Genomic DNA, 26,763 nt, shown 5'->3' on the forward strand with positions numbered 1-26,763 from the left:
GGATAAAATCTCCGCGGGTCCTCTCTGTTTGGGGATGGTTTTTGGATGAAAACTTCTCGTCTGCCTTGGGCCTCGGTGTTTAGCACCGAGGAGGGAGGCTGGATTGCAGTTGCTGGGGTTTTCTCTCTCTTCGTGTATGTGGGGATTGCATTTAGTGTTTTAAGGTGGGTGTGGTAATAATAGTGAATTCACTAGCTTATTAAGCTTTAGGAAAACAAGCACATATTGAAATTATTCTGGTCCCTTAAATTGCTAACGAATGCAGTTGTACTTTGAGGGAGTTATTAACATCTCCTCGCTGCTGTAACACACCTTTGTTCAGCTGAGAGGAACTCCCTGAGCTCATGTATGCCTTTAAGTCTTACAATGGGGTTCAAACTTCCTTTTGTGGGGGACTTTGTACAGGGATTTCTCTAACGGGCGCCTTTGCTTTCTTGGTGCAGGCAGTGCAGCCTGAGGAGCTCACCTCGCCCGGCGAACGTGGAAGCAAGAGGAGCCAGGGTGCAGCAGATGAAGGACAGGCAGCGAGGGCGGCTGCTGGAGACAGCAGCGTGGCTTTGAGCTGCCCCAGCCTCTGCCTCCATGCGTACAGCATCGAGGGCATGACCACATTTCAGAATGGCGGCACCACCGTCACCTGTATAGTGATGGATAATAAGGAGCCCCCAAACCTGACAACCTCTGTCAGTCGTAATGGGGGGTACAGCACCGGCACCGGTCTTGAAGAGGAAATACAAGATGAGAAACTCAGCCCTTCCAAAATCATGCGCTTTTTCTCCACCCCTCGGAAACGGGCGAATTCCAGCTCCGACAGGCCTCGGTCTCTGATTTTGATGGGCAACTCTTCCACGTGGAATGCTCTGTCTTCCATCAGGAAAATGGGGTCTTTCAAGAAGCTGAAATCGTCCGTTCTCCAAGGGATTCAAGCAAGGGAATGCTCAGATATCCTAAACGAGAACAGTGTAGGCAAGAACATTTCAAATGGGGCAGTGGTGAGAGTTCAGACTAACAGGTACTCCTATTCGGGACCTTTACAGGATTTGCAGAGCACGGTTGATGGTTTGGCTTCTGACTGCTCTGATGCGGAGGAGAGCGATGAGTCTTTCCTGAGGAACACTCACCGCTCACGCAGCATCAGGCGGGCTTACGGCGCCGGCCGCATAAACTTGCTGGACGCAGAGAAAGCCCAGAGCCATCACAACGGCACGAGGCCAACGTCTCCCGTCCTCGCGGAGCCAAAGATCTGTGAGATTTTAGTGAAAGACTCTGAAAACAACAGGATCGTTTATCGAAGAAGCAAAAGTTCGGATAATTTAAACTTTCTGAAGAAAAGCTCGTTCAAACGGAAGTCCACCTCAAACCTTACCGACCTCAAGGCTGCAAATGAAAAACAAATGCCAGCAAGGACTGCGAGTGCTACTTCTTCTGACTCGGACAAAACCAGTGGGAACCCCGAGAGGAGATCCAAGCGGTGGAAGAGCCCCATCAGGGCAAAGGATTTTGACCGAGTTTTGAAGCTTGTCAGCAACGTTGCAGATGTCGCGTGGAAGAAGGATGGCTCTAAAAGCACAGCTCCTTCTCCCAGCGAGCAGTCCCAGAGAACGAGGTTGAACAGCAGACTGCACGATGACTACTCCCGCAGGGTTTCCAGTAGCACTGATCATGACAGAAAGAGATGCACCTCCTCGATATCTAGTCCAGACTCTTCCTCACCAGGAACACCTTGCCTGCAGAGCCCCGCAGCTGCTCAGGATAAAGAGGCTGAAATGAATGTAGCTGGTGCTGAAGACAAAAACCTCAGGACATCTTCAGGTTTCCCAGAATCTGATAGCTTGTCGCCGACTCTGAGTGACATCGGGCCGTTTCCCAATGAAGTGTTTGATACGGACTCGGATGAACCGAAAGCTGCCCAGCAGTTTACATGGGAAGCTGAAAATCCTCACGTTCCTGTCAGGCCAACTGCTCCAAAACCTCAGAGCCCCAGTGTGGAGAAGGTCAAGTGCAATATGGATTTCCAGTGCCCAGACCATCACAGCACGCTGTCGCTGAGCTCAATGGAAAGCGAGGAGAGGGGCGAGGTTGCCGGGCTGAAGCTGGGCAGGCATCCTGTCTGCTTCCAGGACGCCGTGCAAACCGTGTACTATGATGATGGAAACGAGGACAGTGGCATAAGCAGCCACTCTCAGCTGAGCCTCAATTTAGCCCCTGGTGCAGAAGAAAAAAAGGAAGAGGTAAGAAAGAAAGCAAAATCGTTTCAAAGTTATATATTTACCCATCAGGTTTTTGTCTTTATTAATGCAAAACAACACAAACAATGCAAAATAACCTGAATGCTAATGACTATTGCAGCTTGTTATTGCTAAAATATGCTGACAGTAATTATTTCCTTTAATGTATTCTCTTTGGAAGCTAACATCAAATTATTTTTCCTTTGTACATTAGTATCGAAGAAAGTTTTGGCAGCCAAGCTGTTCATGTGTGTTTTTTCAAGGGCAGTTTATTACACCCTGCAGTTATACCAGCTTGTCATGTGGGCTTGTCAGATTTTACTAGCCTGAGCAGGGTCTGGCTGTATTTCTTCCCAGCCAAAAGGTCTCCAAGGAGTCAGTGCACTTGGAAGCAGCGTTGATTCAGTGTTAAACGCTTTTCCCGTGGAAGCCTTGCAGAACGGGGTGATATTTGTAGAGAGGTATGTTGTGAAAGGTGCAGTGCAGGGGTTTAAACATTCGGTCCTTGCTGATGTTGTCACTGTGCATTGGTGGCCATGCCGAGTGCAAGCTACTCGGATATTCGCCCGCGGATTTCGGACAGCAGAGCGTGTTGCTGCTGAAGTGTTGGGGAAGCCACCAGCATGTCATTGTACCTACCCCCAGCAGAAGGGCAGCTGTGCCGCTGCACCCCTGAGATAAATGCAGTAGTGAACCTGAAGCCCCGTGGAGGAGGGGCAGTGTGAGCACTGCCACTGGAGCAGTGGCAGTGGTTTGGCAGTGTTGGTGAAGGGCAGTCACACATCCTGGAAATGGCTCAGCTCAGCCCCTGCCATGGGCAGCAGCATGGCTTTGGGCTGCCTGGGGTGAGGCAGCTCACAGAGGTTTGCCTTTCGTTGGGAAATATGCATCAGGGCAAGGATCCCTCTGGGTCTGCATGAAAACCAGTTACAGAATTAACCTTTTAAGCTACCTCAGTTTGAATGAAGGTGTGGTATGCCTTAGGTCTGAGAGAAACAAAGGTAACTGTTGCAGTTGTACACACTACAGCCTCTCATGCTTGGTAGTCTTATAATGTCTGTGAAGCCATATAACTTTAAAAGCCTGGCGTGGTTTTTACAAACCGACTGGAGATGATAGTTATTCCCATTCTCATCAGCGTTGCCATTCTACTGGAGAAGAGCAAGTTTATTGTCCGCAGCTATGGTAAGGTTGGAAAATTAGCCCAGTACCTACAAACACTGGGGCTCTGGGATCATTCCCCACCGCAGAGTCCCAGGGTTGCCACAGCCACCCACCTGTCTTTCAAAGCTCTCCCATAAGGGTGTAGGCAAGGAGATGCTTTCACTGCCAAAGAGGTGAGAAGCCCTGGTGGTTTATGTCAGCGGTGTTTCTCAGGAACGAAACGGGAAGGAAAATCAGTGCTCCTCATCTACCATCTAGTGGTGATCTGGGCTCATGACACAAAAGAAATTCAGCTCGTCCCTCCCCCTGGTTCCCCACAAACCAGTGCTGCCTTTCAGAAGTTTTAAAATGAATGTGTGCTTTGGGTGGATAAAAGTTACTGCAGTTTTAGTTTTAACACCACATTCTGTTATTATCTAGCCTGCAATTTAAACTTTATCTTATATTTTAGGTTATTTGTGGGCGTGTTTCAGTTGTCTAAAATACGCTGCGTGCTCTGGGAGCAGCTCTGCATTTGTGTATGGGATGCACATCTGCTGTAGGATGGAGCCCTTCAGGAGATGATGGAGATGACAGTGATGGCTGGGGACAGATCCTGTGCTCACCACGGCAGTGGTGAGGGGACCAAACCCCCTCCCTCTGTCACAGGCACTGCGTGGAGTGGTCTGTGTGTTGCTGCATGGCAAAACAGCCGTGTCCACCCAAATGGTGCAGCTGCACCCAAACCTCTGTTCTACAGCTACATTTTTGGAGGTGGTAGCTACAGATCGGAAGCAGGAGCTGTGCGGGACAGGGGTTACCTCAGTCTTAGTGTGCAAAGGGTGTAAGCACTGCCCTCTCTTCTCTCCAGACCTGCTCCTCATCCCATACACAACCCTACAGCCGTGGCACTCAGCATGAGTACAAAACAGGGAGAGTGGTGTGGTTTTTCCCTGCCATTTCTTTGGAGGGTGTCAGTGCGCTTTTTCTCCTCCTTGCTAGCATGCATGGAGGTAGCTCGGTACCAAAGACGCCAGGTATTTTTTAATTGGAATTTATTCAGCCTGCAGGCTCTTCAGTGAATGCCGCATACTCACACAGTGAGGTCACTGGGGTTTGAACTTTTGACTACAATTCATTTTTTAATTTAACCTTACATCCCCGCATTATAGAACTGTACCCACCCAGAGAATTGTTTCTGTGACACTTTAGTGCTTGATTTGTTCTCAGCAACACTTTGAGAAGTAATGCTGAGCAATGCAAATCCAAAACTTTAAAGACTTTGTCTGAACCTTAAGTACACTGTTTTGACGGACAAATCTACATACTCTCCACGTTTCGTGCATCTTTTTCATGTGAATTTCATGTTAAAGCCAGTATGTATTCCAGCATAGCCACTAAAATCTCTTTAGCTCGGAGACATATTTCACTACAAAGCTTGCAAGGTACTAAAGAGCCAGGCTCAAACATGTTCTCCTCTAAGGACTGACTGCAGTAGCTGGAAGCAAAGCTATTTTATTCCCTTACCCACTTGTCCAGACAATTGCAGTCTGCAAATGAAGTCTGTGGAACTTGGTCCATCTCCGTGCATGCCCAAATGCAGAAACTACCCTGCATTAAGTACCATTTCACATTTGGACTTTACTTTCCTGAAGAAGATCCCCATGTCACTGTAAATAGCAAAACCTTAAAGCCTTTGCTTTGGACTGGCACATGGCAGCCACTAAGGCTGCATAAACAACACAGTTTGGGACAAAAAAAAAAAACAACAAGGAATTATTTGATGTCACCTAGTGTTTCCCAAGCTCTTTGAGCACCTGCTGTGTAAGGTGCCTTGCTGGCATCTGGCTTCATGTTACACGAGACCTTTTATTACTTAAATGCACACGTTATCTGCATGCCTCTAAGTGATTATAGTGAAGATTATTATAGGTTATAGCGAAGAGGTAATTCTGTACTGAGCGCTGAGTCCCAGTTTATTTGCAGATTGTGCTTTAAATGCTCTAGGATCGATCTGTTGACTCATTTATGTCTGTGCCATGCAGCAGTCAGAGGTCCTGCCTCATCCACGCCATGCGATCCCCAGAGCTCAGCCCTGTGCAGGGGCACCTGGCAGTGCTGACCTGCAGTAGCACACAGCAAGGCTGGAGCTGCTGCTCTCATCTTTTCCTTACGGGTCTCTGGGCTCTGAATATTGAGCACACACGGCTTAATTTGGGGGTAAAACTCCTGGAAGAACTACGAATTGCAAGTGCCCAGCACCGCAGGGCTGGGTCAGCTGCTCCCAGCTCCCTGAGCTGTTGGCATTGGATTTATTCATCTCCAGGTCATCCACATGCGATTTGGAATGTGGCTTAATCAGCTTAATCTGTGTAACTGAAAATCTGCTAAACTGGGAAGGATTAAGTAAGTAAGGGTGGGAACGTAAACTGGGCTTACTGCTCCCAGCAGGTCCCAGCACTCTGGTGTCACTGCTGGTGGCACTGTGGCCAGGGGACAGCAGCAGAGCTCTGTCAGAGGTGCTCAGCAGCATCTCATCTGCAGATTTCAATGGGACCAAGTGATGCTGGACTTGCTCTGAACTCTCTGAGCTGCCCCAAACAGGACAGGATACCTCTGCACGTTGCTCAGAGGATGACTTCCAAGAGCACTTGTGCAGAGCTAAAGCAGAAACCACCGTGCCTTGCTACAAACCCAAACTGCAGAGCTGATCGCTGAAATGATAGAGCACGGAGCCCTCAAAGGACGCCCTCCTTCCTGTCACAGCAGCAGCTCTTCCAACGTGCTGCAGCAAAGCTGTCTGCCATTCAGTGCAGCCCGCAGTCATTTGTCACTGTGCCTGTTGGTAGGCAGAGGGAGAAAAAGGCAGTGGGGACAGGAATCGGAGTTCTGGGTCAGGTTAGGCACAGCCAGGTGGCTCACCCTGGTCAGGAGAGATTATACCCCTGGCCGTGGAGTGGCACCCTGGGCCGTGTAACTTGGTGTGTGCACAGAGCAGGGTGCTGACCTGTCGGTGCTGCACATCTGTCCCTGCTCCAGGAGGCTCCCTCTGAGCCCCAGGCAGCACTTCTGTGCTGGGCGGGTGACGGAGCCCTGGCACAGGCTGCCCAGAGAGGCTGTGGGGTCTCCTCCTTGGGGATCTCCAAAAGCCGCCTGGACATGGTCCTGGGCAGCCTTCTCTGGGTGTCCCTGCTTGGGCAGGGGTGGCACCAGGGACCTCCAGGGGATCCTTCCAACCTCAGCCGTCCTGTGATGCCATGAGGCTGTGATGCCCAAACTAAAGGAAGGCAGCCGCGGGGTTTCCTCCGAGCCACCTGCGCTTCCCCTTGCTGGCATCCGGGGGCTGCTGGGGGTGCAGCTGAACCCCCCCTGCAGGGGGCCGAGGTGGAGCACAGCAGGCTCGGCCCCTCCAAGCCCCAGCTCAACCGCAGCGGCCTCGCCCTCGTGCTACGCTTTAGCAAGTAATCGTTTGCAGACGGAGAGTCGCCCAAGGCAGCTCCACCCGCTGCAGGCTGCAGGCTGGGTCCGCTCCTGGGACCTGCCGGCGGCTTGGGCTTGGGCTGGGACAAGGACAATGGGGCTTTGCCCAGGAAGGGTGGGGAGAAGGGGAGCCAGGGGACCTCCTCCTGGAGAGACGGGTACAAGGCCGACAGCTTTTTATGTTCCTCTTTGTTTGCAGAAAGCTCAACTTTCAAATCAGCTGGCTTTTGAGGTTCGCCAGCGGATGCTGCAGAGACAACAGGCAGCCTGGAAAAAGTTGTTTGTTTTACCAAATCAGAGGAAAATGAGTATTGTCAGTCCTCCTACATGCTCTGGGGTGTCCCGAGTCTTGATTTAGAAGTTACATAGGGATTATTTAGGGGCTGTTAATGCCTATACATCCTCTGAAAAGACTCAATAGATACCAATGCTACTTTACTATATGCTACATGCTTGCTTTTAATTTAAGATACTGAAGTAAAGGTGAAATACCGCTAGAGCATCATCCCCACAGATCAAGACACCGGAAAACTGTTTTCTGTTTTTAGCACCCTTGCATTTTATATGTCTGATGAGATTATTCTGCAAAGCAAATGCACGTCTCTGCGAACTGCCCTCTGCCAGTCAGAAATCTGCCAGCTACATTTGGTTTTGGAAATGAGTAAAATGACAGAGGAGAGGACGAAGGAAATCCTTCAGGCCGAAGAACAGTCATGAGATCCTCTGGTCATTTCCAGCTCAGCTGTGTGCTTCCTGTGTGATTTGAATTGCTGAAGTGCTTTGTGTCTGCGCCTTATCTGTGAAATGTGAATGTTACGAAGGTGAACTCACTAATCTTTGTAAAGCACATTGCTCACAGGGAAAGCATTAGGCTTTTTGATTATGATAAGCATGCTTTCAAGGCTCAGGTTAAATGAAGTAAACCAGCATTAAGAATGCTGTAGAAATATATGGCCAAGTTTTGTCTGGGGTTGTCTCTATATGGCTTATCTGCATAAATCATAGAATGGTTCGGGTTGGAAGGGACCTTAAAGATCACCTCATTCCAACCCCCTGCCATGGGCAGGCACACCTCCCACCAGACCAGGTTGCCCAAAGCCCCATCCAGCCTGGCCTCGAACACCTCCAGGGATGGGGCATCCACAGCTTCTCTGGGCAGCCTGTGCCAGGGCCTCACCACCTTCTGAGGGAAGAATTTCCTACTAACATCTAAATCTCCCCTCTTTTAGTTTAAAACCGTACCCCCTTGTCCTATCACTATCTGCCCATAAAGAAAAAAATGTTGCCTCCATCTTTTTTATAAGCTCCCTTTAAGTACTGAAAGGCTGCAATGAGATTTTCCTGGAGCCTTCTCTTCTGCAGGCTGAACATCCCCAGCTCTCTCAGCCTGTCCCCATAGGAGAGGTGCTCCAGCCCTCTGATCATTTTCATGGCCCTCCTCTGGACCTGCTCTAACAGCCCCACATCCTTTTTGTGCTGGGGGCCCCAGCCCTGGACGCAGCACTCCAGGTGGGGCCTCACGAGGGCAGAGCAGAGGGGCACAATCCCCTCTCTCCACCTGCTGCCCACCCCTCTGTTGGTGCAGCCCAGGACGCAGTTGGCCTTCTGGGCTGCAGGCACACACTGCTGGCTCATGTCGAGCTTTTCATCCACCAGATCCCCCACGTACTTCTCTGCAGGGCTGCTCTCAGTGAGTTCTTCTCCCAGTCTGTGCTCCTGTCTGGGATTGCCCCGACCCAGGTGCAGCACCTTGCACTTGGACTTGTTGAACCTCATTAGGTTCACATGGGCCCACTTCTCAGGCTTGTCCAGGTCCCTCTGGATGGCATCCCTTCCTTCTGGTGTATCAACCACACCACTCAGCTTGGTGTCATCTGCAAACTCCCCGAGGGTGCACTCGATCCCACTGTCTATGTTGTCGATAAATATATTAAATAGCACTGGTCCCAAGACAGACCCCTGAGGGACACTGCTTGTCTCTAGCCTCCACCTGGGCATAGAGCCATTGACCACAACTCTCTGGTTGTGGCCATCCAGCCAATTTCTTATCCACTGGAAGGTCCACCCATCAAGTCTCTCTCTCTGCAATCTGGAGACCAGGATGTCATGTGGGACTGTGTCAAAGGCCTTACAGAAGTCCAGGTAGATGACATTGGTCAGTCTTCCTTTGTCAACTGATGCAGTTACTGCAACATGGAAGGCCACCAGGTTGGTCAGGCACGATTTGCCCTTGGTGAAGCCATGCTGGCTGTCACCTCCTTGTCCTGCTTGTGCCTTGGCATTGCTTCCAGGAGGATCTGTTCCATGACCTTTTGAGGCACAGAGGTGAGGCTCACTTGTCTGTAGTTCCCCGGGCCCTCCTTTCTACCCTTTTTAAAACTGGGAGTGATGTTTGCCTTTTTCCAGTCACCAAGTACTTCACCTGACTGCCAGGGCTTTTCAACTATGATGGAGAGAGGCTTGGCAACTCCATCAGCCAGTTCCCTCAGGACCCTGGGATGCACGGCATCAGGCCCCACAGACTTGTACCTGTTCAATCCCATCAGGAGGTCTCAAACCTGCTCTACACGTACAGCGGGAGGGACTTTGTTCCTTTAACACCTGCCTAGAGGTAGAAGGACTCGAGAGCCCCACTTCAGAGCCCATATTGATCATGTCCATGAAGCATAAAACAACCTTTTAACCTCAGTAGTGATGATAAATGAACTTCAACCAGTGTTCCCCAGCTGCTATTTAGCAACAAGAAAAAGTGCAAAGGTTACCTTTTATCATGTACCTGGGTGGAGACACTCTGCCTGGACTTTTACTCAGTTAAGTGAAGGTGATAAAATTATTTATGACCACTGGGTCATGAGCACTTGGTCCTTTACATTGTTGCTAGCCTAGAACTGAAAAATCTGTTCTAATATAACTCTGCTGAGTTATGAACATTTGGCAGTTCCTGTGTTATACAGTGGCAGTTCCTGCGTTACACAGAAATACCAGCTCTTTAATAGTCACTGATTATAATACTGGCATATAGCTGTCATTGTTAGTATAAGTTTATACATTTTACATATGGACTCCCAAATGCACATGGAAGCATGTAGTTGTGATCAAAACACAGAGATATCTACACGAAATAGCACATCTGTGATTTTTTCCCTATAAATACTCCAGTACCTGTTTTTAAGCCTTGCCATTTACAGAAGAACAGGACTGATTATCCATCACAAGTGTTTCCTGAAAAATATGGAGTGATCAAGTGTGCTGAAACTTCTCAGACATTACTAGAATTTGATCTGGTCTGTTCTCTGGACTAGAAAAGGGCTGCTGGAGTTAGGGAGGCTGCACTTCAGCCAGGCAGCTCAAAAATAGAGTACCTATGTGGGAAAATAAAGAGATACCAGAACAAGAAGCAATGCAACTTCTTTCGGAGCTAAGAAAGAAGAAAAGGCAGAAGGAAACGGGAATTGAGGTGGAAAAGACAGATGAGAAACAAATTTCTAGAGATTTAAGTGTCCCCTTATACTTTTCTGTATGTGTAAGTTAGGAAGAGTTAATCGTGTTGGTAGGACATAAAAATACGAATAAAAAATCCAACTATGTAATGGTAGGAATGCAGCTGGGTGGGCAAGGAGCCTCCATTGTGTTACCCAGGCACCAACGTGTTTACAGAGCTGGGATTTTATTCTCGTTGGGGAGTTTATTGGCATAACTACATCATCAAAAGCTCACATGGGATTGTTTGTCTGTTGCCAGTGCAACAAGTGTACCAGCAGCAGGCGCGTGTTGGGTCGGTTTTATAGTTTGGGCTTTTTCTGCAGTCGGGTGTGTCTGTCGGGTATGGGACGTTACTCATGATTGATATAATTGTGCCAGTCAAAGTCCCTACATGCAATTTCAGGTACTGGCAAATTTTTGCCATTACAGTGATATAAGTTGCATCCATATAAGTTGCATACACATAAGCATCACTATCAGTACTGTATAGATCAGATCTTGTTCTGATATGGAACGTTATCCTCTCCTTGAGCAACACTCCCTCTGGAGGTAGTTTTTGGTGCCAAATTTATAAAATACACACCAAGTAATAATTGCAAAACCTGGCTGTCATCTGGCTACCAAGACTAAGTTAAGATTTTAGTGCCTGACCACCTGATGCTGATCTTGCTTACATTGGTATTAATGAGTAACAAGGAATGCCAACAGCAGCAGTGCTCCCCTGAATGCAGCAGAGTTGTACCGATGCCAGATCGAGGTGAGCAGCAGCAGAACCGAGCCCTTGAAGCTGCTATACCTGGACTGGAAAATCAGTCTGGGACAGGAAAAGGAGAGGTTCAGCCCAGCTGGGCTCAGGCCCCATGGTGCAGGTGCCTGGGAAGCTGCCATTGCAACCACTGGGATGGCATCCTGGGGGGTGCTGTAAGGGAGCTGGGGAGCACAGCAACCCAGAACTGGCACCTGGAGCTGAACCTCGATACCTAAAAGTAGCTGTCAAATGCTTCAGGATGGCCCTGTAGGTCCTGTGTCATACTTGCATGACTCAGGAAAAAGAAAAAAGGTTGAAATACAGCAATTTAACTAATACTGTTGTAGGTGTTTGGGTGTCTGGGTGAAATTTATTCATCTGCATTGGTATAAATATGTAGATCTGTTTGTGTTTGCAGTCTCATGTGAATGAGGATGCAGCCTAAAAGACGAGATGAATGATCTTGATTGCTCACATTGGTAATCCTGTGCTGTATCTAGATTAGCAGGTGTGAATTTCAGAAAACTCAGTGTGGGCTCATCTTTAGTTAAACCTTTACCTCTTGGGAGTCTTGAAATTGGTTGAAATTTTTGACCAGCACTTACAATTCTGGAGTCAGTGCATGACATTTTGATTTTTGTCCTGCATGAAGTGCCGTGCTTATCTATACCCATGTCTGTAGATTGTAAAACATAAACCCGATTTCTCTTGATAAATTAAGAGAAGGTCACTTGAGGTACATCAGTATAAAGCCGGTGACAGGTGGAACTTGCTTCAGTGACTAAGTACAGGCGCCTATGAGTTACACACAGGGTATTTTATTACTGGTAGTCAGCGTCTCTTGATCAGGTCCCTCTTGCTTGATTAGGTCACTTAGAGCAATGTGAGGTTATCAGTCTCGTTTCCTCTGATTTTTTTGCTAGGGGAGGATTATGTTTTCTGTTTTATTAGTATTCTTCAGTGCAGTTAGGGGTCTAAGCCTAAAAATACGTGTCCTTCAGGATTGTTTATTGCACAACAGAGACAAATCTCACTGTCATTTGGATAGGCTACTGTAGGTGGAGTGCTACAGAAGGAGAACAGTCCTCTCTTTGCAAATGTTATTGCTCAAGATAAGGGTGTAAAAAGCAGATTAAGAGATGACATGTGACGTATCCTTCCATCAGTCTAAAAGTACAGGATCATAGGATGAACTTTGCCTGACTGGTTACGCAGGGAGTTTGTTCGCGCTTGTGGCTCTTACGGACAAGACTTTGAAAAACAGAAACAGAAAATGACACTAGTGAGCTCCATTCTCAGTCACTGTGTGTGTGGAGACCCTTTACCCGTGTCTGATTCAGAGGTAAGAACGAACCTTGCTTAACCTGTGCTTTTGCTGCTCTGACCTCGAGGGGCTGCGTTTGAGAGCCAGCTTCACCCGCTGTGCTGAAGGGAGCTGTGTCGCTGTGCCAGCCAGGTGCTCGCTCCCGCTGAATCGCTTCAGCTCCTGAAACTAGGCATGAGCCAAAACCTGCAGAGAAGCTGAAGCTTTCTTGAGTGGCAAGTGTGGCACCACAGAGTTCAAATCGGTGCAAGTGCTCTATTCAGAGGAAATTGCATGTTGTAAGTAGAGGAACTTAACGTAGAACAAAGGACCTGGATCATTTTTCATACCTCCATTGCAGTAATCATGTTAAAATGCTGACTGTTTATTAACTCTGCCTGCTAGTTAAAGTGGTTTCATACAGTGAAATTTCTCTTAATCTGTTTTACAAATAAAAAACAAAATCTGCCCACTGTCAGGTGTATCAGGCTAACTGGAGTTGTACAGGCATGGCTGAAAATGGTATGTGGAGCAGAAGGTGACAGAGGATGAGACATCGTATACAGGCTTCATTGTAAAAGGCTGATTCTGGACTAATGGCTGCTTTGACAATGCAGCACCTGAAATGCCTTCATCTGGTCTAAAACAGAGGAACAAACTGTAGCCAGAGGTAATCAAAATGTAGCCTCTCCTTTTGGAATGTTTATTAGCTTTGAACATTGTCATAAGTGCACTTGGGCAGTCTAAAAATGTCTTGATAAAGAAGTAGGCTGAATTTTTTTACAAAAAGTCAGAATTAGTTTGTAATTCATAGGAGAAATTACAGGAGGGTTTACTTGCCCAGCAGTGAATTGGAGTTAGGACTCCAGTCAGGCAGTCATGCAAACCCAGCCCAGAAACACTCCATGTAAAGAAGCCAGGAAAAGCCAAGGAAACACTGAGAATTTGGAAATTTGAGGGAGAAGTGAATTTAAATTTTTATGTGCAATATTTTCTTCTTAAAAACTGTGGGAGTTTTGCTAGAGAAGCTTGCAGCAGTTTTACTCCAACTATGCTGAAATCCTTCAAAATGTTGCCTTGGATAAGTATTTCAGTTGTGGCTGTTTTATTTCCAAATTTGCAGTAGTAGTACAATTGTGATAGCTATAGGCATTAGCCTATAGGGCCAAATTTTCTGCTAAATGCAAATGACATGCTCGTTTTCCAAGCTTCCTCTCTGAAAAGATTAATTTCCCCCATATTTGTGTTACAGTGTCGTATAACTGGTTCTGTTGTGTGTGACTATAACCTTCCTGATCAGGGAGAAAATTAATTTCTCCCTTCCAAAATGAATCAGCTCGCTCAACCGACTCACACCGGGCCATGCAGTCCCTAGATCTGACACAAGTGAGGGTGTGTGAGTGGGTGGGAGGAGGGAGCACGACTGCCTGTCCTGGTATCAGCTTACAGTTACCTGGCATCAGGAAAGCATCCAATTGAGCCTCACTGCTTACTTTCATCACTGGGTAGAGGTAAACCAGAGGAATATGCCTGGGCTGAATTTTTTTTTACACAAGTTATATGTGTCATATTACTTGTGTGCATGAAGAACTGAGTGCCAGACCTGATTTAGTGAATGCAATGTTTATGATATGTCCTCATCCTATTGCAGAAGTCATAGGTGAGATATTAATGGTATTAGTGATGTTATTTGCCTAAGAGGTGCTGATGATGTAGTGTTAACCTTACTTAGCACAAACAGCATATGATGTATTTCCTTTTTAAAGTTACCGTCTTCCTGAATTGTCAGTTGTATTTATTATATTTGTGTTAACGCTTTCTCTTTAGCAATGTTAAATTGATCTGCCATATCAAAAACTCACAAATGATTAAGTATGAGAAAATTCTGTGGCTTATTTGACTTGTTCACATTTAAAAAGGTTGTTTCTGATGACCACTGGAAGAAGTCCTCATCCCAGGATGAAGAAAAGACAGACACACAGAAGGTCACACCCAGGAGATGGAGCTCTGGAAAAAGGTCTCGGCCCAGACCTCTCTCAGACTATGGCCAAATGTCAATCAGAAGTATCTCTATACCTGAAGATGCAGTTGCTGTGGAGTCACAGGAGACAGACTGCACGGATGGAGAAAATAAGCCACGACTGGCTTCTGTTGGGTCTGCGATCCAAAGCAATACAGTAGGCTACAACAGAGGGCGAAAAAGAAGACCCATCTCTGTAATAGGTGGGGTCAATTTCTATGGAAGCGGTCCAGCAGAAGAAATCGAAGGTCTGCTGACACAAGTAAGATAAGAGATGTGCTCTCTGCAGACTGCAAAAGACCCTTTCACTTCCTTGTCTCTGTCTTCAACCTAGAAAATAGAATGGATGCTTCCTTTTCTTCCTTCCCTTTTGTCAAGCTGACTTCATATACTTACAATTCTGCTTTCCTTGTCACTAATTACTTTGTCTTGTTGTTAAAAAGCAAAACAGCATGGAATAAACCTGATACTGACTTTGGGATAATCTTTTTTGTATTGTAAATTACCCTGGTTTCTTTCTTGGAGTGGTTGTTACTTCTCGTATTGGTTTATAAGAGCTCACCTGTGTGTCATACATCTGTGTATTTAGTCACCTTGCAGGGTGTAGGGCCTGAGGAACAGAGGACTACAAACAATATGATAATAACATAATAATTGTCAGTAATTTCATGATGTCCAAAAACAGGCCTGTTCAAAACATGTGGCATTAGCTGTGGTGTTCAAAATGTTGGTATTGACATATCCAGGGTACTTAAAAGTAATGAGGAAGTCGCTTAAGAAAATTGGTAATAAATTAAGAAATTAATGAAATAAAGAGCTAAGAAAACTGGCGATGTGAAAATATGCCTGCTTGTGTACTACTAAATTGACCTTCTGGAATGTAGGAAGCCCCAAGGAAAATAGTCAGTGGTTCAGCTAGCACTTGACCAGTACTCATATGCTTACTTGCCTGCTCTGTTGGCTTAGGTAAGAGAAATATAAAACTTCCGAAAGATAAAAATAGCTCCTTTTTTTCATGGAGGTAGTCCTGAAGTGGTACAATGTGTAGAGGAACTTACTGTTCTGTTGGTAGTGATGGCCCTATCCTGTAGGAGGTTACAGGGCTTCAGGCTCAAAGGTGTTTGTGCTGGTAAGGTGTCCTCCACCTTCTGGAAGTGCTGTAGGACTGCTTCCTAAGGTAGTTCTCAAGTTAATAAAGCAACAAAAGAAGAGATTGCTGTGGTCAAGACCAAAGCTATGGAGCATTCCCAAGAGGGACACATTTTCAAGCCAAATGATGGCCTTCCCAGGCCTACCACTGAGTAACAGCACTGGGGAAGGAAGGAGTCTGGATTAAAGCCTTCCAAGAAAATATTAATTGCCCAGAATTAAATAGCTTTATTGTTTAATTGGCCAATTACTTGTCTACAGTGATTAACATTACTTCTATTAGCTATTTGATGCAATATATCAGACTTGCTATTTGTTGTTACTTAGTGATAGGATCCTAAGATATTGCTAGAGTACTGAGATGAATGAATGTTGGGGTTTTTGGCAGTCTTTAGTAAATTTGTAGCTGAATTGCAAGAACAGGAATAATGAACCAGGAATACATGTGTAGAAAGAAGTATTTTATGTGGGATTTTCAAGGACCGATCTTCACCTTGCTGATTTTTATTCTTAGCAGCTTTGAATACCCAAGGGAATATTTTAGAAGCATAATGTTAATTCCTTCTTTGTTGTGTTTTGTTTTCATCTGACAGCTTAGGTGTGAGAAGCAGTTTTCAAACAATACTAAATCATTGATTTCCTAACAGAGTGTCAACAGGTCATAAAAAAAGCCTTGATGTTTCAGCTTACTCGATAAAAGGGCCTATGAACAGTAATCACTGAAAGATAAGGGAAGATTAAAGACGTGTTTCTCTGAAGTTTGTATGATGAGGTTTTGCTGTTCAGTGTGGAGTTGTTCAGAGCTGACAAAATTAGACTCAACTTGCAAATAGGTACATTCTCTAATCATAATTAAGCAAATGAATGATTTGACAAAAGAAAATGTCTTTACATAAAGTTACAGGTAAACAAAGTATTACCTCTTTTTTATGTGACTCCTGGGATCTTCAGAGCAGGGGATCATTTAGACAATTATTTTGGTCTTGTAAAAGAAGTTTATTTCACTTGGAAGCAATACATTTATTTGAAAAAAGAAAGCATCCCAGGAAATGAACACAACTTCCAGCTGTAGAATTAATTGTTGGTCATTCTTCCACTATTCAGATGGGTGTTTACAATGTCAGCCCGAAATCAGTTAGATCCCTGAGCGTTTAGGGATGGAGTATTACAAGATGAAAATTATAGTGCATGCCTGATTGTAAGAGAAGGTGTTAGAGTTTTTAATTTAACAAAGAGCTGTAACATTATAAAATATTTACCGTGATGATGGTGGGTACATGATGTAGAGTTTAAGCAACATCAGGTGCTTGAAGTAGGAGTGTTCACTGCTCCTGTAACTAGCTGGACTACCTGAAGGGACTCTTCTTTGCACCCAAGCTGGGCTGGCGGGGTAGGTTGCTTACTGAGACCTGATTTTCTCTATTTCCCTGCAGCCTGCCACACGGCCGCCGGTTCCTGCACACCAGGTGCCCCCCTACAAAGCTGTCTCCGCCAGGTTCCGCCCACTCACCTTCTCACAGAGCACCCCCATCGGCCTGGACCGTGTTGGGCGACGGCGGCAGATGAGAACATCTAATGGTAAGATGTGCAAGTCCTTTTAACTCCCTGGGTCTCGGCTTCCTATCCCAGCTTGGTCAGCAAATAGATCGCTGTGGACTAGGAAGAGGTGCACACAAACTCTTTGGCAAAGTAGTACGTGGTTAAGTTGCTCAGTTCTTTATCTTTCTCATCAGTAGCTTATCCTGCTGTGCTCATGTAAAACTTGTTTTTCACACCTGCTGTGTGACATTGTTGTAGTTTACTATACAGCTTGTGCTCCTGTATTTTCCATTCTCAGTGTTCACATACTTGCCTACAGGTAAAAATGGAACATGAAGGAAATAAGGTGTAATGTGCTTGTGTTCATAGACACACCACATGTATTTTACATTTTTTGTTGTCATGCATTTGGCTTATCTTCCTAGGTAGAAAAGCCTTAAATAATTCAACAACTTGGTGTGTGCAGCTGCAGTTGCTCACTCTGGGTAAATGTAGCCCAGACAGGTTTCTGGTACATTACAGTGTTGTGATTTAACAGATTTAACAGATTTTAACAGATCTGTGGTTTAACAGATTCTTGGAAAAGATTGCCTTTTTAGGCAAAGTTACGCAAAAGATTGCTTAAAGAGCAGTACTCTTTATCAGCCTCTGATATGTCCTGTGTGTTTTTTCTGTAATTGTTTGCTGTTAGCATGCAATGCTGTCTGGAGTTAATATAAAGTCGTATCTAGTATTAGTGGAACATTTTTTGGCAGGTGATATGAGAAGAGCCTGGGTTAGTGCAATTTGTGTTCTTTCACTGTGAGCATAATCTGAACAGTTACTCGTGCTTCCTTGATGAGCGTCAGAAATGGCAAAATGTTCACTTTAGATCCTTCACTGATAATAGTGAAAAAAGCATTGCTGGGAGCCTTCATTCTGCCTCCCTGTGCATAGAATCAGTAAGGATGTCTGGATGAGGACTTGCTATGACTGAAGCAGGGAACCTAACTAATAGCATTTTCAATGTTTCCGTATTAAAATCATACATATATTTACTAGTACTTGGCTTAGATGGTTCTAAGTTTTAGTCTAATAATATCAAAATTCTGCTCAAAAAGTCTGTCAACTACAAATTAATTTATGTAAGAACATTTTGAAACTGCATTTTCCAGCCCAAAATAGAGCATGAATATTGGGCAGTTTTTTTGGGAACATGCTTTCCAAGAAAAAGAGTTCATAATTTCTACCTATGGCAATGAGATACATTATATATGCAATATCAGTGTTTTCCTTTTAATTTATATTGTAGGAAAATATCGGGAACTACTTTAAAATTCATGTCTGGAGCATGTCCTTGCTGTAGGTACCTCAGTATAATTAATGATCTACATTAGACATAGAGGTGAATTGCATCTAATTCTGCAACCCTTGCTGAGATGACCACATGGTGTCTCTACCCATGCATGATTTGAGAAAGACTACTCACAGATTGCCAGGTTTGCCATGACCTTGTTCAGAAAAAAGAGATTATTTAAGTATCACAGAGTAGGAATTATATATATTTTTAATTTTAGTTATCCTGTCCATTTTGTATATGGAAATCACGTGAAATTATATTACTTAGTTAACCTAGACAACGTGCCTGAGAGTAGTATATTTCCAGATATGTAGCTTTGGAATAACTGGTCTCCTCAATATAAGCATCATGATGACAAATGCACAAAGCAAGATTTCTGCCACTTTTCAAGACAATAAATCTAAATCAGTACTGATTATGCTAGATGTGACTTTCATGACTTGTTACAATAAACATAGACATTGAACAGGAAAAGCTTTTTAAATCAAAGCCCTGAAGGCAAGTGGGGAATATCATGGGCTTCACAGTTTAAGGGCAGTTGCAGAGATCTTTTAAGTAGCTGTAGTAGAAAATAATGAAGTGACCAGTGTCACACATTCTGATCTCTTTCCTTTTTCTCTTAAATTCACAAGGCATTTCCTTGTCTTTGAACATGTGAGAGTTTTTTGTTTGCTCATATACAGTGAAATTTGATAACACAAAAGCCCTTTATTATAGGCAGGAATTCTAAACCCAAGTCTTGAAAACCAGTGGTATCTTACTTTAGTGACTTGCTAAAGCCTAATATATTGTATGGCTACTTTTATAACAATGGGAGGTAGAATTGGAGATATACATTTTTAGAAAGCAGCTGTTACAAGACAGTAAATCATCATACTGTAGGAGACAAAACTAGACAGCACCTAAGGGAAACTTGCCTTGAGACTCATAATGCTCGTCTTGTGCTTACAGGTTACAAGTTTAAATTATATTAAAGAGGTTACCAGTTTATCACAATAGAGGAAGTTTTTATAAGTATCTTTAAAACTATGTCTTTTTCACATACTGTGGTGTGGGGCTTGAATTTGGCTAAATTCATTGGTGAACTTCTTTAGATAGCCTCAGCTCCAAGTAGGAGGGGTGGGATTCAGCTCAAGTTTAAGTCACCTAAATTTAGTCTAAATGTGGGTACCTACATAAGAGTTGCACTGTCAAACTGCCATCACAAGCAGTGGTGGTCTATGGCTTGATTAAGTTTCCTATCCCAGTTGTACAGTACTGTGTGGGATACCCGAATATCTGCATAGGGCTGACAGATGTGGCAGAGGACCTATGGGAGACCTATTCCTTTTTTCAGTGGCAGCTGGAGGCCAGTTGCTGTATTCTGCAGCCAAGGTGTCTGAAAAGCTCAGGGGGGGCAGAAAGGCTCATTGACAGGAGTTCAAGGGGCATCACACAATCCATTCCTACAGGCTAGGCTGAGGACAGAAAAGCCTCTGGAGTGGAGGGTGATGGCTCTGATCCTTTCAGGGATGGGAGTCAACTGACTCCAAAAGGTAAAACCTATGTTGGTGGGTGATGGAATCATTAGTTGCATAGATACCTGAGCCTGGTGATGCAAACAGGACCCAGCAATCTGTTGGGAGGAGCTGGTGCATCTGGGCAGTCCTCCGGACTATGGAGGGGAGCTGGTCTCTGTGAGCAGGACAGGAGGCATGCACTAGAGGCAGAGCTGAAGCTGTCGGTTAGGAGCTAGAAGACCAGGAGCCCAATGGTAAAGTTGTCCAAATTGTTGCCAATCCCATGCTTGGTGTCAGAGAGGCCTTTGTACCTTAAGGCACCTTCACGCAGAAAATGGTATAAAAAAGAGGGAGATTTAGATTATTTATGAACCGAGGAACATTTGAAATGAAAAGATCCTTTGTTTTGTAAGCCAAAACAAAAGCAGGCTGCTGACATGCAAATCACAAGATTATAGAGTAGTTTCTAAACAAAGAATTAGGGGAAAGCTGGCAAGGTGAAGTAATACACAGTATGGATCAACGCATCCTTACAGGTAATGTCAATGATCACTTCTTCCTCCAGCAAAGAATGGGGCAGAAGCTGGCAAAACTGTACAAAATAATCAGGAGCTCTTGGACAAGTGTTTAAAAATGACTTAGAAAAAGTGGAAACTCTGGCAGTTGTAGTGGAAGTTTAAAGAGTGAGATAGAGAAATACACATATTTTAAAGGAGCTACATGGCATAATAGGCATATTGTAAACGTGGTTGAAGGAGGATAACCACTGGAGCATATTACCATTGTGCAAGCTTTATAGGAATAACAGAAAACGTTGTGCCAGTGAAAGAGTTTTTCGAATGTATTAAAGAAAAGCTAACAAATTGACTGTATCAGCAAGTGGCACAGGATCCGTGGTCTGGAATGCCATGCCTAAATACTAAAAAGTATAGTAACGGGATTAAATTATGAACCACCTGAGATCACACTAATGATGATAATAAATGTGACAAACTAATGAAATCTGAGAAGTGTCAAGGGCAGCAAACACAGTCATAAAAGGAGACTTAAATCATTGCTGTTTGCGTTAAGCATTATAATGGGGCACAGAACTACATTTTTAGGTGTACCGTAAATAATTTCTTGGTGCAGCTAACCAGCAAACCTACAGGAAGGGAAACAATTCTTGAATCATTCTTCAGGTATGTGTGCAGGAGCACACAAGAGCTACTCTGCAAGGGTGGAATGCTTCTACAGCTGAGCTTGTTGACCTTGATTGGAGGACACAGAGAATTTGGGGTGCAGTTAGTTGACCAAATTTAGACAGTTAACGAATTTTGCCCTCTGAATCCATAATGCACTCTGAACCAATATCCTTGCGGGAGTGAGAGTAAAAAAATCCAGTACAGTATGTGTTTTAATTTAAAAGAAGGAAAGGAATTAAAAATGAGAAGTCACTCGTGTAACAAAGGAATTTAAAGGACTAGGCAAAAGTGTTGAGTGCTTGCAGGCAGCATGGAGAGTGTTCAAGGACTGCATATTAGATGCTTGGAGCAAATTCATGCCACTTGTTGAAACAGAATTTGGAAATACCAGAAAAGGGTTCTGTCATTAAACACAAGGCAAAAGAAACAACGAGAAGAAAAAACAGGCATCCTTCAAAAAAAAAATTTCAGAAAAAATAAACTAGTGATTTTGATGTAAAAGTACATGAAAATAGAAACAGTTTGCTAAAGATATAAAAATGAAGTCCATTTTCAAAAATGTGAGAACCCAGCAGACTGCCAGACAGCTTGTAGGCCTTGCCAGTGACTGTGAAATAAAACCTGAGCTCAAATTAGATAGTGGTCTGTCCTGAAATGTCAGTAAAAGTTTTAGAGTAACTAAATGAATAGTAACAAATTGCCAGAACCAGAACTCCTCACGGATTTAGGAATAACATTGCAGAGCTACTGTCTCCAGCATGGGATTCATTGCTTAAAATTGCCTCAATACAAGGCAGGGGGAAGGCGGTGATGGGAGAACTGTTTGTAAAGAAGTACCAGGAGGAAGCCAGAGAGCAGTAAACCAGTGAGCCTGGCATAATAGTACATAAAATATAAAAATAATGTAATTAGTACCTAGGTAATATAACAGAGAGTGATGACAACAGTAGTAGACCCTTAGGATGAAGAAGAGTCAATGTGCATTATGTAGAAGGAAGTTGTGCCCTGTGGATTGATTAGGTTTTCTGAAAAAATCAGTGAGGGTATGACTGGGAGACTCGGTGGGTATAGTTTAGTTGGGCCTTCCAAAGGCCTTTGGCATGGTATCTTACTAGAGGCCTGGGATGAGAGCGAAAATTGTCCCACGTGGGAGGATCCAAGTGATGAAGCACTAAGAGGGGAGGAAAGTGGTTCGTTTTCGTAAGGGGAGAGGCCACGAGTGAAGATGCGAGGGACTGCGCTGGTGTTCCGCTGTTCAGTGTCTTCACAGATAACGTGGGAAGGGAGGGAGGTGCAGAATGAAATTACGGTTTTTGCTTGTGGGCTGAATTATTCACAGCAGTGAAAACATAAGCTGCTTGAACAGTTGCAGAAGGATTTTACACTAGGAAGGCACAGCGCTTTTCACTGGTGGCAGGTGACATTCGGTGTTCATAAAGATGAGGTAGCGCACATGGAGGAAAACAAGCCTGGCGTGCTTACCGAAGAGTGGACTTTGAACTAGGTGCCTTTCAGGAGAAGCTCTTGCAATTGTAATAGATAACTAAAATGTCATTTCAGCGCATAGTAACCGTCAAAACAGTAAATAGAAGGGCAGGAGTTTGTAGGAAGGGAACAGAGAACAAAACAGAAAGCCTGATTGTGCCGTTGGTGTGGTGTGTGGGGGGCCATCTACCCGTTCCTTTCCACCTCATAAGGCATTTCTTACAAGGGACGACACAGAGAAAGGCAAAGAGGATAAGAAAATCTATTCAGTGTCTCTGTGTGAAGAATGATTAACTAGGCTTGGGCTCTTCAGCTTGGAAAAAAGAACAATGGGGGAAAAAATGTCTATACACTGATTGGCATAGGAAAAATGAACAGATAATTGTTATTGTTTCCAGTAATGTAAGAACTTAATGAAATTGCCAGATAGGAAGTTCAAAACAAAAGATGGTTTTCATATTCTGTAAAATTAAACTACGGAACTAATTGCTACACATGATATCTCAGATCCCAAAAGCTTGCAGAAATTCAGAAAGTGATTTGAAAAAATTGGCTCATTAAACACCGAGATACCACTTCTGCCCCAGGAGGAATCTGCCTCTGATCTGCAGATAGCTGGGCTGTAGGAAAGTACATCAGAAAAACCCCATTACATGCCTCGTCTGGTTTTATGTTCTTCCCTGGGCATCTGCTGCTGGCCGCTATCAGAGGGAGAGCAGAGGGTTGGAGGGACCTTTGGTCTGCCCTGGGATGGGGGCATGGCATTTTCTTACGTAAAGCCTCATCAGAATATTGAGGAAAGAATAAAGTAGGGCTTATTACATGTTCAGAGTGACGTTAGGATTTATTACACATTCTGTACTTCCTGCAGTCTGCTCAGATTGTTCAAGGCAAACAAAAAGCAGTCTTTCAACTTCCCATGCTTGCTCTCAAACCACTGAGCTGGGATCAGTCACCAGAGGGGTATCTACAACCAGATTTTCACAAGGCGGTGAATTAGCTGTTGGTATTTTAGTGTGTGCTCTCTGCAGTCTTTTCAGTGTTGGGGAAGCCTGCTCAGCGTGCATTTGGGCACGATAGCTGGGCTGCCACTGCCAAGGACAGCCCGCGCTGCCTGTCCCTGGCTGATGGGGCGAGGAAATGAACCCTCCACCAGCTCACCCCAAACGAGCACTTTGGCAGCTCCGTTTAGGGCCACACAATTGCTAGCTGTGAGCGTGCAGAGGAGGGAGAACAGCTCTCCCCGCCTGGCAGCAGCCCACGGTCGCGCTTTGTGAGTCATCGGGCAAACGCACCCGTTCTGTTCCAGTTTGCGAGAGTCAAGCCACAAGACTGGTTTTCAGAGATCATTTTTAATGTCTCTTCTCGAAGAGTGGTGTGGGTTTTGATCTGGTTTTCCCATGGCGGTTCAGCCGTGTTTTCCCCTGCAAGTAGGGTTTTGACATGGCTGAGGGCTTGAGTTCTGGCTGCTGAGAAGCGCGAAGCCTTCACTTGCAGGTCCCAGGGTTGTCGACAATTCACAGTGACATACACGAGTGTTTCTTTAGCTGGTTCCTGTTTGTTCAGTTGTGTTTTACTGATTCTGAGAAGAATGCGTGGGTATGTGAGTAAGCATTTTGTAATACGTAGTACCTTATTTTTACTGTGCGATCCACCAAGTCTCCCTGCAGCAAGAAATAATAGGGAAGTTGGGCAGTTCAGAAAGGAATTCCTCCTGGTCCCGTCAAGGGCAGCATAGCCTGGATTTTAGTGAGAAGATGGCATTAACATTGCAGTGTGATGCTTGGCCTTTCAGCCTCCTTCCGAGGCTGGTGGGAAGCCACGTGGTTGTTGGTGGGTGTTGAGAGATGTCTGTGTGTGAAAATGGCTCGGCCAGCATCCTGCTGGAGGAGGCAGGCCCCAGCGAAAGCACGGGCTGAGCCGAGCGATGACATGGCGTGCAGGTGGAGGATGGTTCGTGAAGGTGGTGGAGCTTCCCAGCTCGTCACTGGAGGGCTGTGACATGCGTGCAGCATGGAAACCCTATGAGCATGGGGTGCAGCGGGGGCTGTGGAGCTCCCACATCTGCTCACCCACACATGGGGGTGAAGCAGCATGGAGGTTGGGGGGGTAAATGCCCAGCTGGGGCAAGCAAAGGAGCTGGGGTACTGAAGCCCCGCTGCTTGGGCACCCTGTTTCCACTCCCTGCTTGCGGTTTGGGTGAGAAAATGCCTCCATCCCCCCCCCCCCCCCTTTCTCCCGTGGGGCACTCTGCCGCAGCCTTGGCATTTCTGCTGCCCGTGCCCTACATAATGACACAGCATTTAGCAGCACGGCAGAAGTTTTAACAGCCACGCAAAAAACGAACAAAAAAACCCTCCTTTGTTGCTCTCTGCTGGACTTTCAGCTGGCGTAACGTGACAGAGATGGGCTGATACTTGCTGCTGCAACACCAGGAACACCCCGCGTGCCTCCGGCCGTTCCCGTTGAGCGGTGGCGGCTACACCCGGCACCGAGCTCGCCCTTCTCTGCCGACAACCCAAGGCCCTCCCCAGCACGGCAGGGGAGCCGCCTCCCGCCGCCTTCCCGGCCCTCCCTCCCCACCAGCACCCGGCAGCCTCCGGCAGCCCCACAGCCCCAGCCCGTCCGTGTCGCCCCCCGGCTCCCCCCGGACCCTCCGTGCCCGGCCTCCAGCGGGCAGCGGGGTGAGGTGAGGTGGCTGTGGGGGAAAGGCACGACCCTTCCCTGCCAGGCCCCAAGGGCCAGGCCCCGGGCAGCGGCAGCATGGTAGCCCGCGGTGGGATGGCGAGGTTTTGGAGCCTGGAGAGCCTACAGATGGGTACGTGTGAGTATGAAGCGTTGGGAACGCTTCGCTTTGTGGGTTGAGGGGGTCTGCTGCGATGGAGGGAGGCTTGGCGGCGGTGGTCCTGTGACAGGGGACCACGGTCGGTCCCACATCGTCCCTTTAAGTTTAGTGAGTTTTTGCATCCCGTCAGAGCGACCCAGCCCCGCCGCTCGCCGGCAGAAGAACAGACACAGAGCGCAAGGGGCTGCTTTTCGCTCGAGCGTGACTACACAGACAATGCAGGCATGTGGGCTTGGTGAGGAATAACGAGCAGCCATCGGTCCCAAAACTGCACTCGTTTTTCATCTGAAGCTAAACGAATTAGGATGTTTTGATGTGCCTTCGTTACTGGAACGAACCAGCAGGCAGCACTGATGGTGCAGGAATGATGTATAAAGAATCACTGGGATGGTTTTTTTGTTGTTGATTTATAAGCGAAAAATCGATTTTATGAATTATTTATTTGCAGATTTTTTAATAAAGCAGTGGCAGGAAGTTTTACGGGATGTATTTGAGAAGTTTATCAGTGCTCAGATTTATGAGTCTTTAGGGGAAAAGTTTTTCATTTATTTTTTTTTAATTAGGGATTCAGCACCCTCACGGGTTAGGTTATTATGCCAGTAATGTGAGTGCCTATGTAAAATGCTGGGGGGTAGAATGGAGCAGTAGAATAGCCGCATTGTGTTACATCAAGATTATGGCATATTTTGCACTTTTAAAGAAAACAAAAATCTTTTTAGTTAATTTGTGCAGATGTCAGTTTTGATCTCTTCTGCAAATCATTATTGGGACGACCAGAGATGCTAGCAATGGTGCAAGCATATACAAGGCGGGGGGTGGAAGTGGTTCTGCCCGTAAAGCAAATAACTGACAGGCTGCAGCGTGTCTGCTCGTGGCACGGCATGGGGCACAGCAAAGCCATCTCCCCACCATGCTCATGCTTCTGGAGCCTGGAGTTGTGGGCATGGAGCAGGGCAGAGAGGCAGGGGGCTGCTGCTTCGCCCGCAAGGGGGTGGAAGCAGCAGGTTCAAGAATTCAGCTGAAAGATCCCTTCCCCTTGGAAGGGAGGAGGATGCTGTGCTGGCTGGTCCACGGCCCGCATGGGAGCTTATCTGGGACGCCACAACCATTGAAAAGGGAGTTCAGCAATAGCAGCACATTCTGAATATTATTTTTGATTGGAATTTTTGAGCGCTGTGCGGTCTTCAGACAATGTTTATTTGTGGCTTGGGCCAGCTTTAGGAATAGACCTTTAGGGATAAACTGAGGTGGACCAGAGGGTGCACTCAAGCACTGGGCCATGAACACCTCGTGGTTACTAGCTCCTCCCCAGATCTGG

The 26,763-nt window shown here is 45.8% G+C and overlaps 1 protein-coding gene across 11 annotated transcripts in view; it reads left to right on the forward strand.

Moving 5' to 3' along the window:
• Window positions 1-740: 740 nt before the first annotated feature.
• SPATA13 (spermatogenesis associated 13) overlaps window positions 741-26,763 on the forward strand; it is a 47,560-nt gene continuing 21,537 nt past the window's right edge. Inside the window, exons 1-3 of one of the 11 annotated variants that reach the window (XM_035542410.2) lie at window positions 741-2,231; window positions 14,305-14,667; window positions 16,988-17,132. In XM_035542410.2, coding sequence (XP_035398303.1) covers window positions 765-2,231; window positions 14,305-14,667; window positions 16,988-17,132 — 1,975 coding nt within the window. In that variant the 5' untranslated portion in view covers window positions 741-764. Of the gene's footprint in view, window positions 2,232-14,304; window positions 14,668-16,987; window positions 17,133-24,430; window positions 25,425-26,763 lie in introns of those variants that run through there. The other 10 variants (XM_050714257.1, XR_007708960.1, XM_050714251.1 and 7 more) reach the window with 10 other exon arrangements.

The sequence above is a fragment of the Cygnus atratus genome, chromosome 1 (genome assembly GCF_013377495.2).
Source record: "Cygnus atratus isolate AKBS03 ecotype Queensland, Australia chromosome 1, CAtr_DNAZoo_HiC_assembly, whole genome shotgun sequence".
NCBI classification, from domain to species: Eukaryota; Metazoa; Chordata; class Aves; order Anseriformes; family Anatidae; genus Cygnus; species Cygnus atratus.